The sequence below is a fragment of the Leopardus geoffroyi genome, chromosome C1, assembly GCF_018350155.1.
Source record: "Leopardus geoffroyi isolate Oge1 chromosome C1, O.geoffroyi_Oge1_pat1.0, whole genome shotgun sequence".
In the NCBI taxonomy this organism is placed as follows: Eukaryota; Metazoa; Chordata; class Mammalia; order Carnivora; family Felidae; genus Leopardus; species Leopardus geoffroyi.
This window is the reverse complement of record NC_059328.1, coordinates 55,655,026-55,670,778: the sequence shown is the minus strand read 5'-3', so window position 1 is coordinate 55,670,778 and position 15,753 is coordinate 55,655,026. Positions and strand designations below refer to the sequence as shown.

Here is a 15,753-nt window from a genome sequence, read left to right as displayed (position 1 = left end):
ATTATGTGGGGAACGAAGGCAAAAGAAAATAGTTAAATTTTCTTATAACACAGCCCATTGACAAGTCCTTGAGATAGGCAGAGTGACCTTCCTCTAGGAACTCAACAGCCTAGATGTTAATATTTTGCTAAGGGCAAAAGGCAATCTTATCTTAACATTATCCCGACTTCCAGGATCCTATGAGTTTACTTCAAACATACAGAAATTCCTTTGGAAACTTCCTTTATCTCCATCCCCCCTAGATATACATTAGCAGTCATCCTCCAGGCATATGGCCCACTAATATACATCTGAAGGGTCTCATGACCGAGATTTTACTAGACAGTAATAAATGACATTTTCCCAACAAGAGCTAGCTCCCTCAAGTTCCTGGAAACCTTGCTTCCAAAATTCCTTAGAGACTTACCCTAACCCTAACCCCCTCCCAACTTGAAGGTATACAATCAGTCACCCGTCACAACTGCAGTGCAGCTCTTTCTGCCCACGGGTCCTGTCCCTGTGCTTTAATAAAACCACCTTTTTGCACCAAAGATGTCTCAGAATTCTTTCTTGACCGTTTGCTCTGAATCCCCAAATTTCAACATCATCTAATGCATAGTTGATCAGAAAAGAAATAATTACACCTTGCTGATATTATATCTGCTACTTCAGTTGTATCAGAGTGTAATTAATATACCAACTACACCACAGGACAATAATGCATCACTCTTAACTTGAATGAAGACAGCAGTTTCATGATGTCCTCACTTCATTGTTTTATAACCTGATTAGTCCAAAATCAAAATAAGGAAAGATCAAATCCCTACTACCTGAATGGAAAGTAGTAGAAACAATACAACAAACATGCTAATTAATTTCTTCTCTGTTTCTATTCTTGTTTCTATCTTGTTGTTGGGGACTATGTTTTTATCTACTCAAGAAAATTTTAAGCCATAAAATGAAAATTAAACTTTCTTCTCCCTTGCAAACAAACATTAACATCTCAATTTTTAAGAAGTATTTTCAACATTTATTTCACTGCCACATATCTTCTATTATTTAACCTTCTTGTAATGGAGAGATCCGTTCTGTGCCTTGCAATGAGGAAAATAAAAAGGATTTAGTCCGGGGCGCCTGGGTGGCGCAGTCGGTTAAGCGTCCGACTTCAGCCAGGTCACGATCTCGTGGTCCGGGAGTTCGAGCCCCGCGTCAGGCTCTGGGCTGATGGCTCAGAGCCTGGAGCCTGTTTCCGATTCTGTGTCTCCCTCTCTCTCTGCCCCTCCCCCGTTCATGCTCTGTCTCTCTCTGTCCCAAAAATAAATAAACGTTGAAAAAAAAAGGATTTAGTTGATACTTTTTGAAGGTGTACCTAATATTGGTGCTTCTTTTGTGAGTATGAAGTATGTTCCATCTTTGGATCTTAATTCTCTAATTCTCTGATACAACTGAAAAATAGGGCAGAATTAAATTTATATTGAGGAGGAGATCCAACTTTAGATTGCAAGACAGCTTTCCCATATTAACTTTGACTATGCAGCTCTACTTTTCCAAGAGTGAAATTGTATTGAAGTGGTTTTCCAAAATATTTTGTGGAAAATAAGAATTAATGGATGGCAACTCCTCATTCATGATCCCCAAACAGGAGACGAATTCATCAGGCAACAGAGTCTGTTCTGGAATAGTTTCATTGGGTGAAACATTTTCCAAAAGCATGGTAGTTTCTCCCTCTACTGAGTCTTGCATGTCCAGAGGACTGCATTCTCCTTGATTCAGAATGAGGCTTAATTCTTCAAGAAATAGTGTGTTGCTTAGCGAATTCATACTTGAGACAGGGAAAGCAAAATTAGGATATTTTTTAAACATGGCATTTTTCCCCAGGTCTACGGAATCAGCTGGTGGTATGAGAGTTGAGGAAGCTGTTTCATCATTTTTGCTGAGATGGTTTCCCCCAGTGAGAAAAGTTGAAATCTGGGGTTTATACCCAGGGCTGAGGCCAGGAATATATACAACTGTAGTGTTGGTGAGTAGTGACTTTTGCAGGCCGTCTCTGGTCTCCAGGGATTCTGTATTCTTTTCCATCTTATAGTCTGTGGGTTTGTGTTCTTCTGGGAGAAAGATTTCTATCTCTGTAACCACTGGATCAACATATAGGACCTGTTCGCTGGAATTATTATCTGTAAATTCACTTTTTTCCTAGGAAGAAAGATTTTTTTGTTTAATTTTACAAAAGACATTTAAAGGGGCTAACTGGGTAATTAAAGAAGAACTGGAATTCTGCTTTCCCTTGGCTTTGCTTTTCCCCTCCCTCTTCTGATATTGTTTCTCTTCCCATACAATTTCCTCCTTTTGTTATCCTCCTCAATTCCAGATCTTTATTAAATTCTCCCATGAGGAGACTGAAGGAAAGGAATAATAGCGATAATTGCTATTTTAAGCACATGTCTTGGCTTAAAATTTTTAAAGAGAATGATGTGTCTTGCATATTAACTTGCATATTATTTCAGTGCCTTTTAAAGTTTGGAAGTTTAATGTGTTGGAATATTTCTTAATATCATGGAGCATTACTACAACAAAATATCTCATTGCTTAAATAAAAGAAAGGAAGGTAGAAGAATCCTGTTTTGTTTCTAGTTTTTGAATAAAGTAGTAATAAATATTTTGTGCTGGGGTTATAAAGGGGTATAATTGTATAAAGCTATACAATTCAGACATGAACAGGTGGATCAGTGAAGAAGGTTTTTATTTATATAAAAGCCTGATGACTCTTCTGGGTATGAAAATGACTTGAGGCCTTGCAGCTGATGGCTGACTTCCCAAGGCAAATAACTCCCATCCAACACCGTTATAAAATTATAGCCAGTTGCTATGGACTGAAATGTTTGTGTCCCTCCAAAATTCATATGTTGAAGCCCTAATCTCCAGTGTGATGATATTAAGAGGTGAGACCTTTGGCGGGTAATTAGGTCATGAGGGTGGAACTCTCGTGAATATAATTAGTGCCCTTATAAGAAGATACATGAGACTGTGATCTCTCCTTCTGCCATGAGCGGATACAGCAAGATGCTGGCCATCTGTAAGGGAGCTCTCACCAGGAACTCAACCTACTAGTATCCTAATCTTGGACTTAACCAGCCTCCAGGACTGCAAGAAATAAATGTCTGTTGTTTAAGCCACCCAGTCTATGTTATTCTGTTATAGTAGTCTGAGCTGACCAAAATACCACCTTTTAGTCTTTCGGCAGAAAACAAAACTTCATCTGAAGGTTTGCTTCTAATACCAGGAGCCCAGAATGGGCAGGAAGTTTGGCAAAAAGGAAGACCTTGAACAAAGCAGCATAAAGTGTCATTCAAATTTTCTTCAGGCTCAACCTCCTTAGGGAGCTTACCAGGTTTGGGTTGGAAAGGGCAACCATGTAGTCAAAAGTCAGATGAAGTCAAAGAAACTAGACATGCTATAAGAAATAAAGAATACAAGGTAGCTGTGTTCCAAAGAAGGAGGCATTTTCTGCACTTCAGGCTGGCAACTGAGTGAAATGGGTGGGAGTCAGACCACAGTGAAGGACACAGAGGAGCAACAGTATGGAAGACCATTCCAGAGTGAGGACGATAAAGGAAGAAGAGGATCTGACCACAACAAGGTCAAGGACAGTTCTCTGAGTCACAGAAAATCCCTAATTCCCTAGGATAATAATTAGTGGGGGAACAAGATAGAACTACCAGGTGGAAAGAACATTAAGATTATAGTGTTTATTGTCTGTAGTTTGGTGGATATATGCTTGTCCTTCAGTGACTTGTTAACTATGTACTTCATTATATGTGTGGGTTTAGTTGTTCTAGATCACCCCTTCACTATTAGTAGGTAACACTATAGCCTTCAAACTCAGCCACATGCAAACCCTTTCTCTCCTTCAAGTATACAGACACAGGAATCCCTCCTTCAGCCCAAAGTGAACCTTTTCACCTCATCCCTTTAGAACATCCCCTCCCCTCTTCTTTATAGTCTTGTTGGATCAATATTCCCTCTTTCTCTGTAGTAGTCCCTCTTAAGCCTAATTTAGTATAAACACACTTCTGACTCATGTCCCTCTGAAGCTACTGTTGTTCATTCATTGTACGAGATGTGAGAGCTGACCATATGTCAGCATAGCCCCTTTCTCTACTTCCCTTTAGAAGAATGTCTTCATCTCAGCCTCCACTTCCTCACTTACTAATCACTTCTCAACTCACCAGTGACCTCCCTCTTGTCAAATTCCATGGACTCATTTCACTTTTTGTTATACATCCTCTAAAAAGTAGTCAGCCCCATGGTTCCTTGCTTCTTGACACTTTGTTCACACCACATGATGCTCATTCTCTGACCCTCCTCCTCTGCCTCTCTCCTAGGACCTTGTCTATTCCAGTGGAAAAGCTCTTAGTGACTCCTCATTGTCTTTAGCAGTTTTCAATTCCTAACAGTGTTCTCAACCTCAGATGCATAGTGGAATCACCGTGGAAGCTTTCGACAATACTGATGCCTGGGTTTCCCCATGCCCTCCCTCCCCAAGAGATCTTGGAATGTGGCCCAGACATCAGGATTCCAATATGCCACCAAGGCTGAGAACTACTATCTTAAGGACATCTCTGGGGTTGGGTAAGGAGTTGATTAATGGGCTCATCAGAGCTCCAAACAAAGCTACTTTTATTTGTTTTATAAATTCTTGTTTTCCTCACATCTTTTGAACAAAAGGTTTCTAAGCTAAAATTAAATTTTTTAAACAAGTTTGAGCATCCTTTTCAACAGAATGAAGTCTGAGTTCTATGATCTGATCCTACTCACCATTCCTGCAGTACACCACCCACTCCTCACATCAAGCCTTTCAATAAAGCAACACTTCATTGAAACATGTGTTTCTCACCTCTGTGCTTTTGCTCATGCTGCCCTCTCTATTTTGAATGTTTTCTGTTTCTCCTAAGTGACTCCTAAGTGACTTCTCATCTTTCGTATGCTTCCTCTATACCCCCATCATGTTTCGTTTCATTTCTGTCACTGTACTTATATCACTGCAAGGCCGCGCTTGGATGATGTGTCTGTCCCATTTACTGGGTTTGGAGCCCTTTAATGATGAAACCAGGATGCCAAAAAATAGAAGGAGCACATATAGCAGAACCTTTCCCCTTCTCCAGAATCAGCAGCTCCTCCATAATTAGCATAGTCCCCTATTACCTCAGGGTCTTCCCAGCACACCCTTCTATTCTTTTTGAGATGGAAACTTGGCCTCACCCCTGGGAGACCATCATATTTATTTTCCTCTCACATTTATTTTCTCAAATCCATTGAGCTTTAGCAGTAAAGCAGATCTCACCTGCTTCTCCAGGCTCATGTAAAACAGAAGCCCCTTTGTGTCTTTAAGCCTCATTTTATTGAGTTTTTCTGCACTCCTCCTGTCGCTGAAGTCAGCCATCAGCTTTTGGCCATCACGTGACTGACACTTGGCCCACAAGCTTCCTCTTTACTTTTCTCTTTTGAATAGCATTGTTTCTTTCTTCCTTCTCTCTTTCCTTCCCTTAACTTTATTCCCTTATCTCTCTTAAGTATAATTTGAAATATGTATAATTCTGTTTTGATGTGTTTATACAATTATGCTAAAATGTACACACATTTATTTATTTGAACAGAAATTCTACTCTGTTGGATTACTCTTTTGGTCTTAGCCGCCACTTAGTTTTTATTTGATGGTGTTTGGTTACCTGTAGCATTTTTACGATACTACTGTTTTCTATATTAGGAATATCTTCATGAAGCCACTTTGGTATTAGCAATAAGATTCTTCTTTTAATTCTAGGAAACAAATATCACACATTAGAAGAAGCATTTTACTTTAGGATTGATTCAGGCAATCACATAGGAGATGAGGAAATCAACTGGAATGGGAGGGGAATGCATAATAAAGATTAAACTTCCTGATGCAGATTTCCATCTCTTACTTTAGAAAGTTAAGTGGGAAGTTGCTTCAATGTCTTTTCAGATTTTCCTCCTCTCTCTATTGCTCTGCTTTTATCTAATGAGGCAGAACATTTTGAAACACTCACACTAGATTCAAGGTAAGTGGGAGAGCCACCCTGAAGTAAAACTGTACACACGTTAAATATGGCAAAGCAGGGGTGCCTAGGTGGCTCAGCCAGTTGAGTGTCTGACTCTTGGTTAAGTCTCAGGTCATGGTCTCATGGTGCCTGGGATTGAACCCTGTGTTGGGCTCTGCACTGGCAGGGCAGGGCCTGCTGGGGACTCTCTCTCTCCCTCTCTCTCTGCTCCTCCCCCACTCATGCTCTCCCTCTCTCTCTCCCTCTCTCTCTGCTCCTCCCCCACTCATGCTCTCCCCCTCTCTCTCTCCCTCTCTCTCTTTCTCTCAAAATAAACATTTGAAAAAAAAAAAAGAAAGAAAGAAAAAAAGAATCCAGGCACTGTAGATAAACTTGAGGGCACTGTGAGCAGGCTGTGTAGTGAAGGAGAAAACATGACTTGTGATATCAGCCGTTTCTGGGCTCCTGGGTTAGTGCTCAGTGACCTTGGGCTGACCACGTAACCTCTGGAAGCCTAAAGGAAATGATCTGTAAAATAGACCTTCGGGTTTCCAGCAGGGTCATTGTGAGGATTAAACCAATGACATGTGTAAAGAGTTTGGCATGGGTCGGTAATCATTAAACACTGCTCATTTTATTTTTGTCTTTCTCTGATTAAAAATGTTGATGGGTTTTCCTAGTAAATAACTTAATTGACTAGGTTTGGTATAAATTAGAAAACAGAAATTCTACGAAAACATACCCAGTTCGGAGAGATCTGTTAAATATCCCAATCAAAGAAAGAATCGACAACATGACAGCAAAGAAGATCATTCCCAATAAAAATCCAATGTCTTGTTGCCTGTTGTCTGAAAGGAGAGAAAAATAATTTTAGCTAAGCATTAGTGTCCATGGGATGTCTGAATCATTGTTCTCTCTGTGCCAAGCAAAAGTCATTGATCTCAAAGGAAAAAAAGGAAGGGGAGAACAAAATTAACCTTTCCCTTAGGCTGTGTGTACAGTGACAGCCCTTCCAAACTGCACAATATCTTTTATTTGAGAAAATTGGGCTGCATGTATCTGGTACCAGTGGGTTTCTAGAAGTGCATCTCTGGCAATTGTGGTCAGCATTAGACATTTTTCTGAGCTTGTGCATGCATATTTTATATAAAAGGGTTTAATGATGAATCTCATTTGTTTTGTCTGACACAAGTAAGAATTCCCAGTTGCTGGTAACAGAGTCTAAAGGTAGCCACAATCACAGCTGAGTTTTTTTGGGTTTTCTTTTTAAAATTTTGAGCAAGAAAGAAGTTAATGTGCAACTTGTCACCATTCTTCAAAATTTATTGTTCATGAGTTTTTTTCTGCTGAGAAACAGAAACAACCTAAAACAATATATAAGAAATGCAAATTGATATATATCTTGCACTCATATTTTATTTTAAAAGCAATGCTTTCCTTACATTTTGAAGCTTAATTAATCACCCAAAATCCTTAAATAATTAATATGATATATTCAACACATGTTACCTACTAGGCTCATCACATTTTCTCCCTAGTGCATGAAAAAAAATCCTATTTTCAATTTTCAAATACAGACTATAATTGAGACTTGTCTGCCACAGTGGAGTTTGTTCTGAGTGATGGTGGGTTTTTGGCCTCCTTTCCACTCTCCTTCCCCACTTCCTCACTCCATTTGGCAAATATTTATCAGATACTTACCATGTGGCAGACACTTCACTGGCCCTGCCCCCGTTATTTTCCAGCTGCACCTGCCATACGCTTAGGGGTCTCCAGGCTATCTGGCCCCTGTCCTTAAACCAACTGGTGTTCAGGGGTTGGGCCAGTGTAGTTTAGCTTGCTCCAGAGCTAGGGGGATACGGTATTAATGTTTTCCTAGGACTAGAATTCTATTGCTGAAGATTTCACACAACTAATGGGAGGTAGTGGGTGCCACATACCCTTGGGGGTTAGTGCCTGGGAAAGACTAGAGAATCCCCTAATAACATGGGGCCAGGCAGCCAGGCATAGGGGTCTAAGGATAGAGCAGAGTGATCAAGAGACAATTGGAGATACCTGGGTTCAAATTGGACTCTGCCCTTACCAGCCCTGTAACCTCAGGGCATAATTATGAGCCTGCTGAAACTCAAATTTCTTCTTCTGGAAAATAGAGACTATAACACCTATCTTAATAGGGCCGCCATGAGCTTCTGACCTCCCCAGTTCCCACAGAAATATCAAGGGGCAGGCCTGGGGAGGCATCTGTAATTAAGGATATGTACTGAGCCAAAACACTTGGCTCATTGATTTGCATGTTTAAATTCAGAGTGGCCTCACCTTGCTTCATGTTTCTTTATAATACTTAACTGCCACCTGACTCTTATCTTGTTGTTGTTTTCCTCTTTGTTTTTCTCCTCAACTGTCTAACATGGAAGCTCCATGAAGACAGGGGCTTTGTTCATTTTTTTCACTGCTGATTTCCCATCCAGTACAGTGCCTGGCACACAGTAGTTACTTAATGAATATTTGTGAAACAAATGAATGGAAGTCCAAAGACTGTCAATGTAACCTGCAAAAATTCTGGTACTATACCTGCCAGATTTCTTTTTTTTTTTTTAATTTTTTTTTTTTTTAATTTTTTTTTTCAACGTTTATTTATTTTTGGGACAGAGAGAGACAGAGCATGAACGGGGGAGGGGCAGAGAGAGAGGGAGACACAGAATCTGAAACAGGCTCCAGGCTCTGAGCCATCAGCCCAGAGCCTGACGCGGGGCTCGAACTCACAGACCGCGAGATCGTGACCTGGCTGAAGTCGGACGCTTAACCGACTGCGCCACCCAGGCGCCCCTTTTAATTTTTAAAAAGTATTTATTCATTTGTTGAGAGACAGAGTGAGCAGGGGAGGGGCAGAGAGGGAGGGAGACACAGAGTCCAAAACAGGCTCCAGGCTCTGAGCTGTCAGCACAGAGTCCGACACGGGGCTCAAACCCACCAACCGTGAGATCATGACCTGAGCCAAAGTCAGAGGCTTAACTGACTGAGCCACCCAGGTGCCCTTATTCCTGCCAGATTTCTATGCAGGGAGATAAGTGGTCTACCAGTGGTCAGTGGTGAAATAGTTATGCCTAAAGTTTTTTAATTTGAAATTTCTATCTAGAGTTATATTTGTCCATTACACATACCTGATGTCATAATTTTTTAATGCCTAAAACATTTAGGTAAGCTCATCAATGGAAAATATTGAATCACACAAACAAAACAGGAGCTAGTTTGTACAAAAGAAAGAGTACAGGCTTCAGGACTTGAAAAACAGGATTTGAATTTTGATCTGTCACTTATTGTGAACCTGGACAAGTTCCTCAGCCTCTCTGAGCTCCAGTTTTCCCATCTATAAAATAGATACATAACACTTACCTTACCTGGTTGTTTTGAAAACTGAACAAATGTATACAAGCAACTACCACATGGTAGACACTCAAATTACGTTGTTGTTGTTGTTGTTGTTGTTTTTTAGGAGTTTTGGGGTCTTGAGCCCCAGCACCTATTGAAATGAAAATGTATCCAACCCATAGCAGAAGCTGGCAAAGTCCACCTAAACCGTTGCTTAAATTCAGTTTTACCTGCATCTTTATTGATAATTTCCATACAGAAAGCTCATGGCATATCTTATTCTCAAGAAATTTATGCCTGGCACATGTTTTTTCAGTTGAAGGGTTCAAATGAATGATTGGTAAAGACTACTCAAAAAACCTAAGTAGTGGGGCGCCTGGGTGGCGCAGTCGGTTAAGCGTCCGACTTCAGCCAGGTCACGATCTCGCGGTCCGTGAGTTCGAGCCCCGCGTCGGGCTCTGGGCTGATGGCTCAGAGCCTGGAGCCTGTTTCCGATTCTGTGTCTCCCTCTCTCTCTGCCCCTCCCCTGTTCATGCTCTGTCTCTCTCTGTCCCAAAAATAAATAAACGTTGAAAAAAAAAAAAAAAAAAAACCTAAGTAGTATTTTCTTACCAGCGGTAACGTGTCCTTTAAAGATGGAAGCAATTAGAAGCCCAGAGTGCTGAGTATCATGTTGGAATGATTTCAGTGTGACCTGGGGGACTTAAACAAAAAGAAAACAGAGTGAACTTCTTACATTTGCATTCAGGTTATTCAATTTCTGAATTACCCATTTTCACTTGTTTGGAGATGATTAAAGTAAACTTTAATAGGCTTGTAAGTGGAATAAAAACAAAGGCTTTTCAGTATGTGTGTCTTTTTCCCTCCTTTTAATTTAATTGGTCAAATCCTAAACACTGAAAGGACAATGAAAACTAACTTGAGTTTATAAAACCTCAAGGTATATCCTCTAATTTCATGAGGCTTCTAGGCAAAAAATACCAAGGAGCTTTATTTAATTCACTGACAAAAACAAAAAACAAAAAACACAATAACTGGTCTCTCCTTGATTCCTTCCAAAGATGATGCAATAAATTTTAAGTTTCCTTAAGAGCCTCCAAGATGTGTCACTTTTGCCTTTGCACAATCTTTGAGATGCTGTTGGTGAACACTATCTTGGCTCCATATAAGAAGCTCATTTTTGATTAGCAGACACTTTGAGGTTATAACACAGGGGTGGAATGCTATTAATGACTTCCCTCTGCTCCTTTCCCACTGGCAAAGATCCTGGCCAGCCCTGTCTAGTCATAAAGACTGTCAGGTCACGGCTAATGAGAGCTTCTGACCAGGGTGTGGTGAACAGCCTTGGCAGCTAACCTGCTTTCAGTCTGGACTCAAAGGAGTCCTGGAGCTTTCTTACCCGGCTCCTTTCTCCTGACAATTAAAAGCTGCCAGAGGTGACTTCAAGGACACTATTTTGCTAACTGACAGAAGACATTACTGAAAATGGTTCTAAGCCCTGGATTCCCAAGGGTGCCTCAAGCCCTATGTATTCAATTATTCTGATTTCAGTGTTCAAATTCTTCCTTTTGAGGAATTACTTGTGGGGCCTGGGAGAAATCACAACTTGAGGCAGGTTTAACTGCCACCATGATATCACAGGCTTGTATAACAAGCTATGTGGCCCAGACAACTCTCTTTGAGAAAAAATATCATGGAGTTTCAATAAAAAGGTTCCTATGGTCTTTGGAAATTTTTGAAAAAGGTCAATCTGGGTGCAGGTACAGGCTCAGTAGTTTTCTAAGAACAATGGGTAGTGAATTCTAGAAGGTGAAAACATCAGAAGAGCCAAAAGTACTTTTCTGTGTTTTTATTCTGTCTTCTCTATAGCAAGAGGAAAATGTTGCAGCAGTGAATTGTAACAAATCAGAAATTCTTTCTGGTTTCTCAGTGCTTCACTAAGTCTCTTTTGTTCCCAAATATGTGGTTCCATCAGACTCCGAGGGAGAAAGGTTATGCCCCAGTGGTCACCAGCCAGGTTTATTTATCGAAATTAGTATTTTGCAGGCTATGTTCATTCCCAGGGAGCCCAAGCAGGACTCTGCATCTACATTATTTTGAAATTTTAAGACTAAAAATATTACTTTAAAATGTAACACAATTTTCAATTTGGCAAGATCACGGGTTTGTAGCATATGTTGCTAGATTATTTTTGTTTTCACTTACATTATTTTAAAAGTAGCATTTTTATTTAAAAGTAGTATGTGGTGCTGTTGGCTTTTAATGCAGGTTAATTTAATTCTGCTATATAAACTACAGGTAGTTATGTAGCAATGAAACTTCAGTTATTAATTTGTATCACATAAAAATAATGTTTATATCTAACTAGGGCTTTATTAGCCCTAATAGAATAAACACAATCATCCTTTAGGGCCTTTTTGTTATCAGAGTTGCGAATCAACCAGATGCATTCATTTAAATTAGATTAAAGTCATTTAAAATGACATTTAAAATAATTATCAGAGGGTAATTTCACAAGGAATCAAATATCTGAACTGAGACAATTTATAAATAAGATTGTCAGAGAAGAAATCAAGCCAATGACAAAATGTTTAAGCACAGGACTGAAATGAAGCCATCCATACTAGACTATATTCTTCATGGTATACTGACACCAAGTGGCTGGGTCATTTCTTTTTAAATTGTACTTAATATTAATCAGTATGAGAGCAGTAACCTTAATAGAGAAAAAAAAATTAAGAGGAAGAATAAAAGAGAGAGAAAAATAACCATCCCTAATCCTATCCCCTTGATCCTTTTGCCAGTAGTATTTGAAGTATTTCAAATAATTTCCAGGCATTTAACACAGAAAAGGGTTCACAAACACAGAATGATGTACACACACACAGAACCTTTATAACTGAAAAACATTGTTTCTATCAGCTCTAATCATCAGCGTATATTACCAAATGTGCTAGAAAAATCTCATGATATTTTCATTATTAATTTAATATCTGTGGTGCTAGGTCCATAATGAGACAATTCTGTCTCTGCTTGTTTTTCTCACCACACATACCTGGGTATACTCAGAAACTCACTTTATCTCTAATTTGGTAAGAGTTTTTATATAGCTTATACACACTGGTATTGGAGTTTAGAATTAGTCTTGCTGAAGACAGTGTGTTTAAATGAAAATTAGAGGGAGTTTAGAGTAGTTTTAAGCAAAAAAATGTAGTTTCCTATTCTTGGAAAAGAACTTGAAGCACATAACTACATTCTGTGGCCCATCAGATGCTAGACTATTTGCATCAAATCTCAAAAGTTCTTGGTTTTAGTAATAATGTATTTTATCTGTTTCTGAGGGATGATACCAAATCTGACTCCTCAGTCTTTTCCCTCTATGTCTGCCTAGTGTGTTTTATTATTCTTTTTAAGTGACCACTCATTGAGTACTGATTATGATCAAGGTAATGTACTAGACTTTAACATGTTTTCTGTCATTTAATCCTTACAACAACCAAATCAGTTAGAAAATACTGTTGTCCTTGTTTCATGGATAGGACACAGAGGCGTAAAAAGGATAGATGACTTGCCCAAAGTCACCTAGGTAGAGGTCAAAGAGTGAAAATTCCCATCCAGTCCTGACATGTGGTCTGTGCTGGTCACTGGCTCCGTTAATTAAGAACCTCACTTCTGCAGCAGGATGGCTCTGGGTGGGGCAGGTGAGTTGGTCCTGCAAACAGCCACTCCCATGCTGAGACCTAGCCACTGCTCCTCCAGGGGCTGGCCACAGTGTATGAGAACTGCCTGGCCTTGTAGGACTCCATCCCATACCACAATGGGCTGTGGTTGGGCTGACCCACTTAGCACTGACCCTAGAATCTTCCATCCTACAGTAACTTCCATCTGAAAGCCAGCTATTTTCTTTGATTATACAAGCAAGGCATGCTAATTGTAGGGTGCTTGGAAAGTATAAAAGAGTATGGAGAAGAAAGTACAATTTTACACTTGTTCACAAACTAGAAGCAATCACTTTTTTAATGTATTTGATAACAGTCTTTTATGTATATCTGTACCCTAGTGGAGATCATTCTCTTTATGATCTAAATATCATGTCTTGTTTTTTCTTTCCTTTCAATATTGTGTCATGAACATTTCCTCATTTTATTAAAAACTGTTCAAAACTGTCATAGCAATTTAATATTTCATCATGTTTGTACGGTATTCAATCGTCCCCCTATTGAGAAACTGTATAGCTTGGTGGTTTCAAACACCGTCTTTGGGTTCAGACAAAACTCAATTCAAATCCTGGCTCCGGGAGTTGCATGGCTCTGGGTAAGTTGCTGAACCCCTCTCTGACCAGTTTCTTCATTTGTAAAACTGGATAATAACATAGTACTTCACCCCTGAAGTCTAATGGGATAGTTCATATCAAGCACTTGGTACTATGCTTTACACTAATTAAAACCTTAATAAGCATTAGCTATTGCTATTATTGGGCTTTGAGATTGTTTCAAAATTCTTACTATTATAATTAGTTTTTGGATAAATATCATTATACATAAATCTTTTTTCCATATCTCTGCTTATTTACTAAGTCTAGATTTCTATTAGTGGAATTACTAATAGATTAATAGTAATCGATGAATAAGTATGGATATTTATAAGTCTTCTTTATTTACTTTTGCCTTTGCCAATCATGGTGTCAAAGCCACACTACCCAACGCCTACATCTTAAAGGTTTTGACCAGAGCTGACACAGGGACGTTTATAGACTTTTTTTTTTTTTTTTAGTAGGCTCTAGATACAAGAGGAGACCTATTAAAAGAGACCAAGGGTATGTTTTTCAAATGGTTTTTCTTAACATAAACATCTCCTTTTGTGTTCTCTCTTTCTAATCTCCTTCTTCTAACAATCTTAGATGTTCCATGGTGTTTATGTGCTGTCTTCCCAGGGCAGTTTAGTTCTAGGGTTGGAATTCAACATTATTGGGCTAAAGGTAAAGATTTGACACTATTCCCAGTCAGTTGTGAAAGCAGAAGATGATGGCCAGACCTATTGAATAGGCACCAGAAGCCCAGGGCAGGGAAAGTGATATGTCAGAACAAACTCATTACCACATCTGGAAAAACAAGTCAAATGATGAATCATTTTATGAGTTACAATGTCATCCTTGTGTAGTAAGAATAGGAAGGTGTGCCTAGACGTATCCACAGGATTATCTTCATGTTTATATTCCTAAACTCTAAGTACTTGGTATGTAGAGGGAGGAGAAAGTGAGAAATATATGTATGGTGATCATATGGTTAAAGAAAAAGATGAAGAAGAGGAAAAAGTGAAAAGCAGCAGCCAACTCAGGGAATTTTCCTAAGTCACATAGAATACACAGAGCCATGGATCTGATGTCAAAGTGTAACAAAACCTTATATGCAGGAATGGGCAGCTTCTGAGTCTTACTCAGTAGTTTAAGATTTCTCAAAAGTACCACTTTGCTCCCAAGCATCGCATGTGCCTATTCCTGAGTCTAAATAGTCTAGTAGACATTTACCACTTTTTATTTGCTCAGCACCAGGACATATTTCCTTGTGGGCATCCTAGAACAGGTAAGAAGCAGGAAAGGCTTCCCACTGTGGAAGCCTCAATGGAACAAAGATTCCCTCTCCCCATTGCCAGCAAGTAGCTATAAGCAGATGACCTAAACCTACCTGAACAGATGCTTTCCTCTCTCCACTGGCACACTACTCAGTTCCAGGAAATTATTTATAGCAGCAGCTATATGCAAGGTCTAGTAACAGTAGCACCACGGGGAGTCCAGGCAGGGCAAGAGACAGGCAGTGTTAGTGACCACAGTGCCAGCTATGGGGTCCTCACCAGAGTCTTCCGGACTACAATTTTGGCTGTGGTTCTGGCTTCTGCTCTCCTTTGTATCCTACTTGTGACTGTTTGCCTACTGATTTCTAGCTATCTTTCTAATATTTCTGCTTGAGAGAATTTATTTGATTGCTTTTGCTGGCACCAAATCACAATGACTAGTAAAAATTGCAATAATAGGTGGTGGGGTAGCTAGGTGAGGAAATGTGGTAGGACAAATAGTGACCTCCCTACCCCCCAAAAGTGTCCATGTCCCAATCCCTGGAAACTTTGAATAGATTAATTTATATAGCAAAAGGGATTTGAGATGGGGAAATTATCCTAGATTATAGCGATGGGTACAATGAAATCACAGGAGTCCTTACAAGAAGGCAGTAGGGTCAGAGTCAAAGAGAAAGAGATTGGAAGATGCTATGCTTCTGGCTTTGAAGATGAAAGGTGGGGCCACAAGCCAACAAACGTAGGTGGCCTCTAAAGTCTGGAAAAGGCAATGAAA

At 39.6% G+C, this 15,753-nt stretch overlaps 1 protein-coding gene across 1 annotated transcript in view; it reads right to left on the bottom strand.

Annotated features, from left to right (window-relative positions):
- Positions 1–1,324: 1,324 nt before the first annotated feature.
- The window catches only part of IL23R (interleukin 23 receptor), a 59,479-nt gene continuing 45,050 nt past the window's right edge, over positions 1,325–15,753 (bottom strand). Inside the window, exons 8-11 of the mRNA XM_045477790.1 lie at positions 10,020–10,109; positions 6,781–6,886; positions 5,706–5,796; positions 1,325–2,172 (exon numbers count right to left, since the gene is read on the bottom strand). Of these exons, the coding sequence (XP_045333746.1) occupies positions 1,519–2,172; positions 5,706–5,796; positions 6,781–6,886; positions 10,020–10,109 (941 nt within the window). The 3' untranslated portion in view covers positions 1,325–1,518. The remainder of the gene's footprint in view (positions 2,173–5,705; positions 5,797–6,780; positions 6,887–10,019; positions 10,110–15,753) is intronic.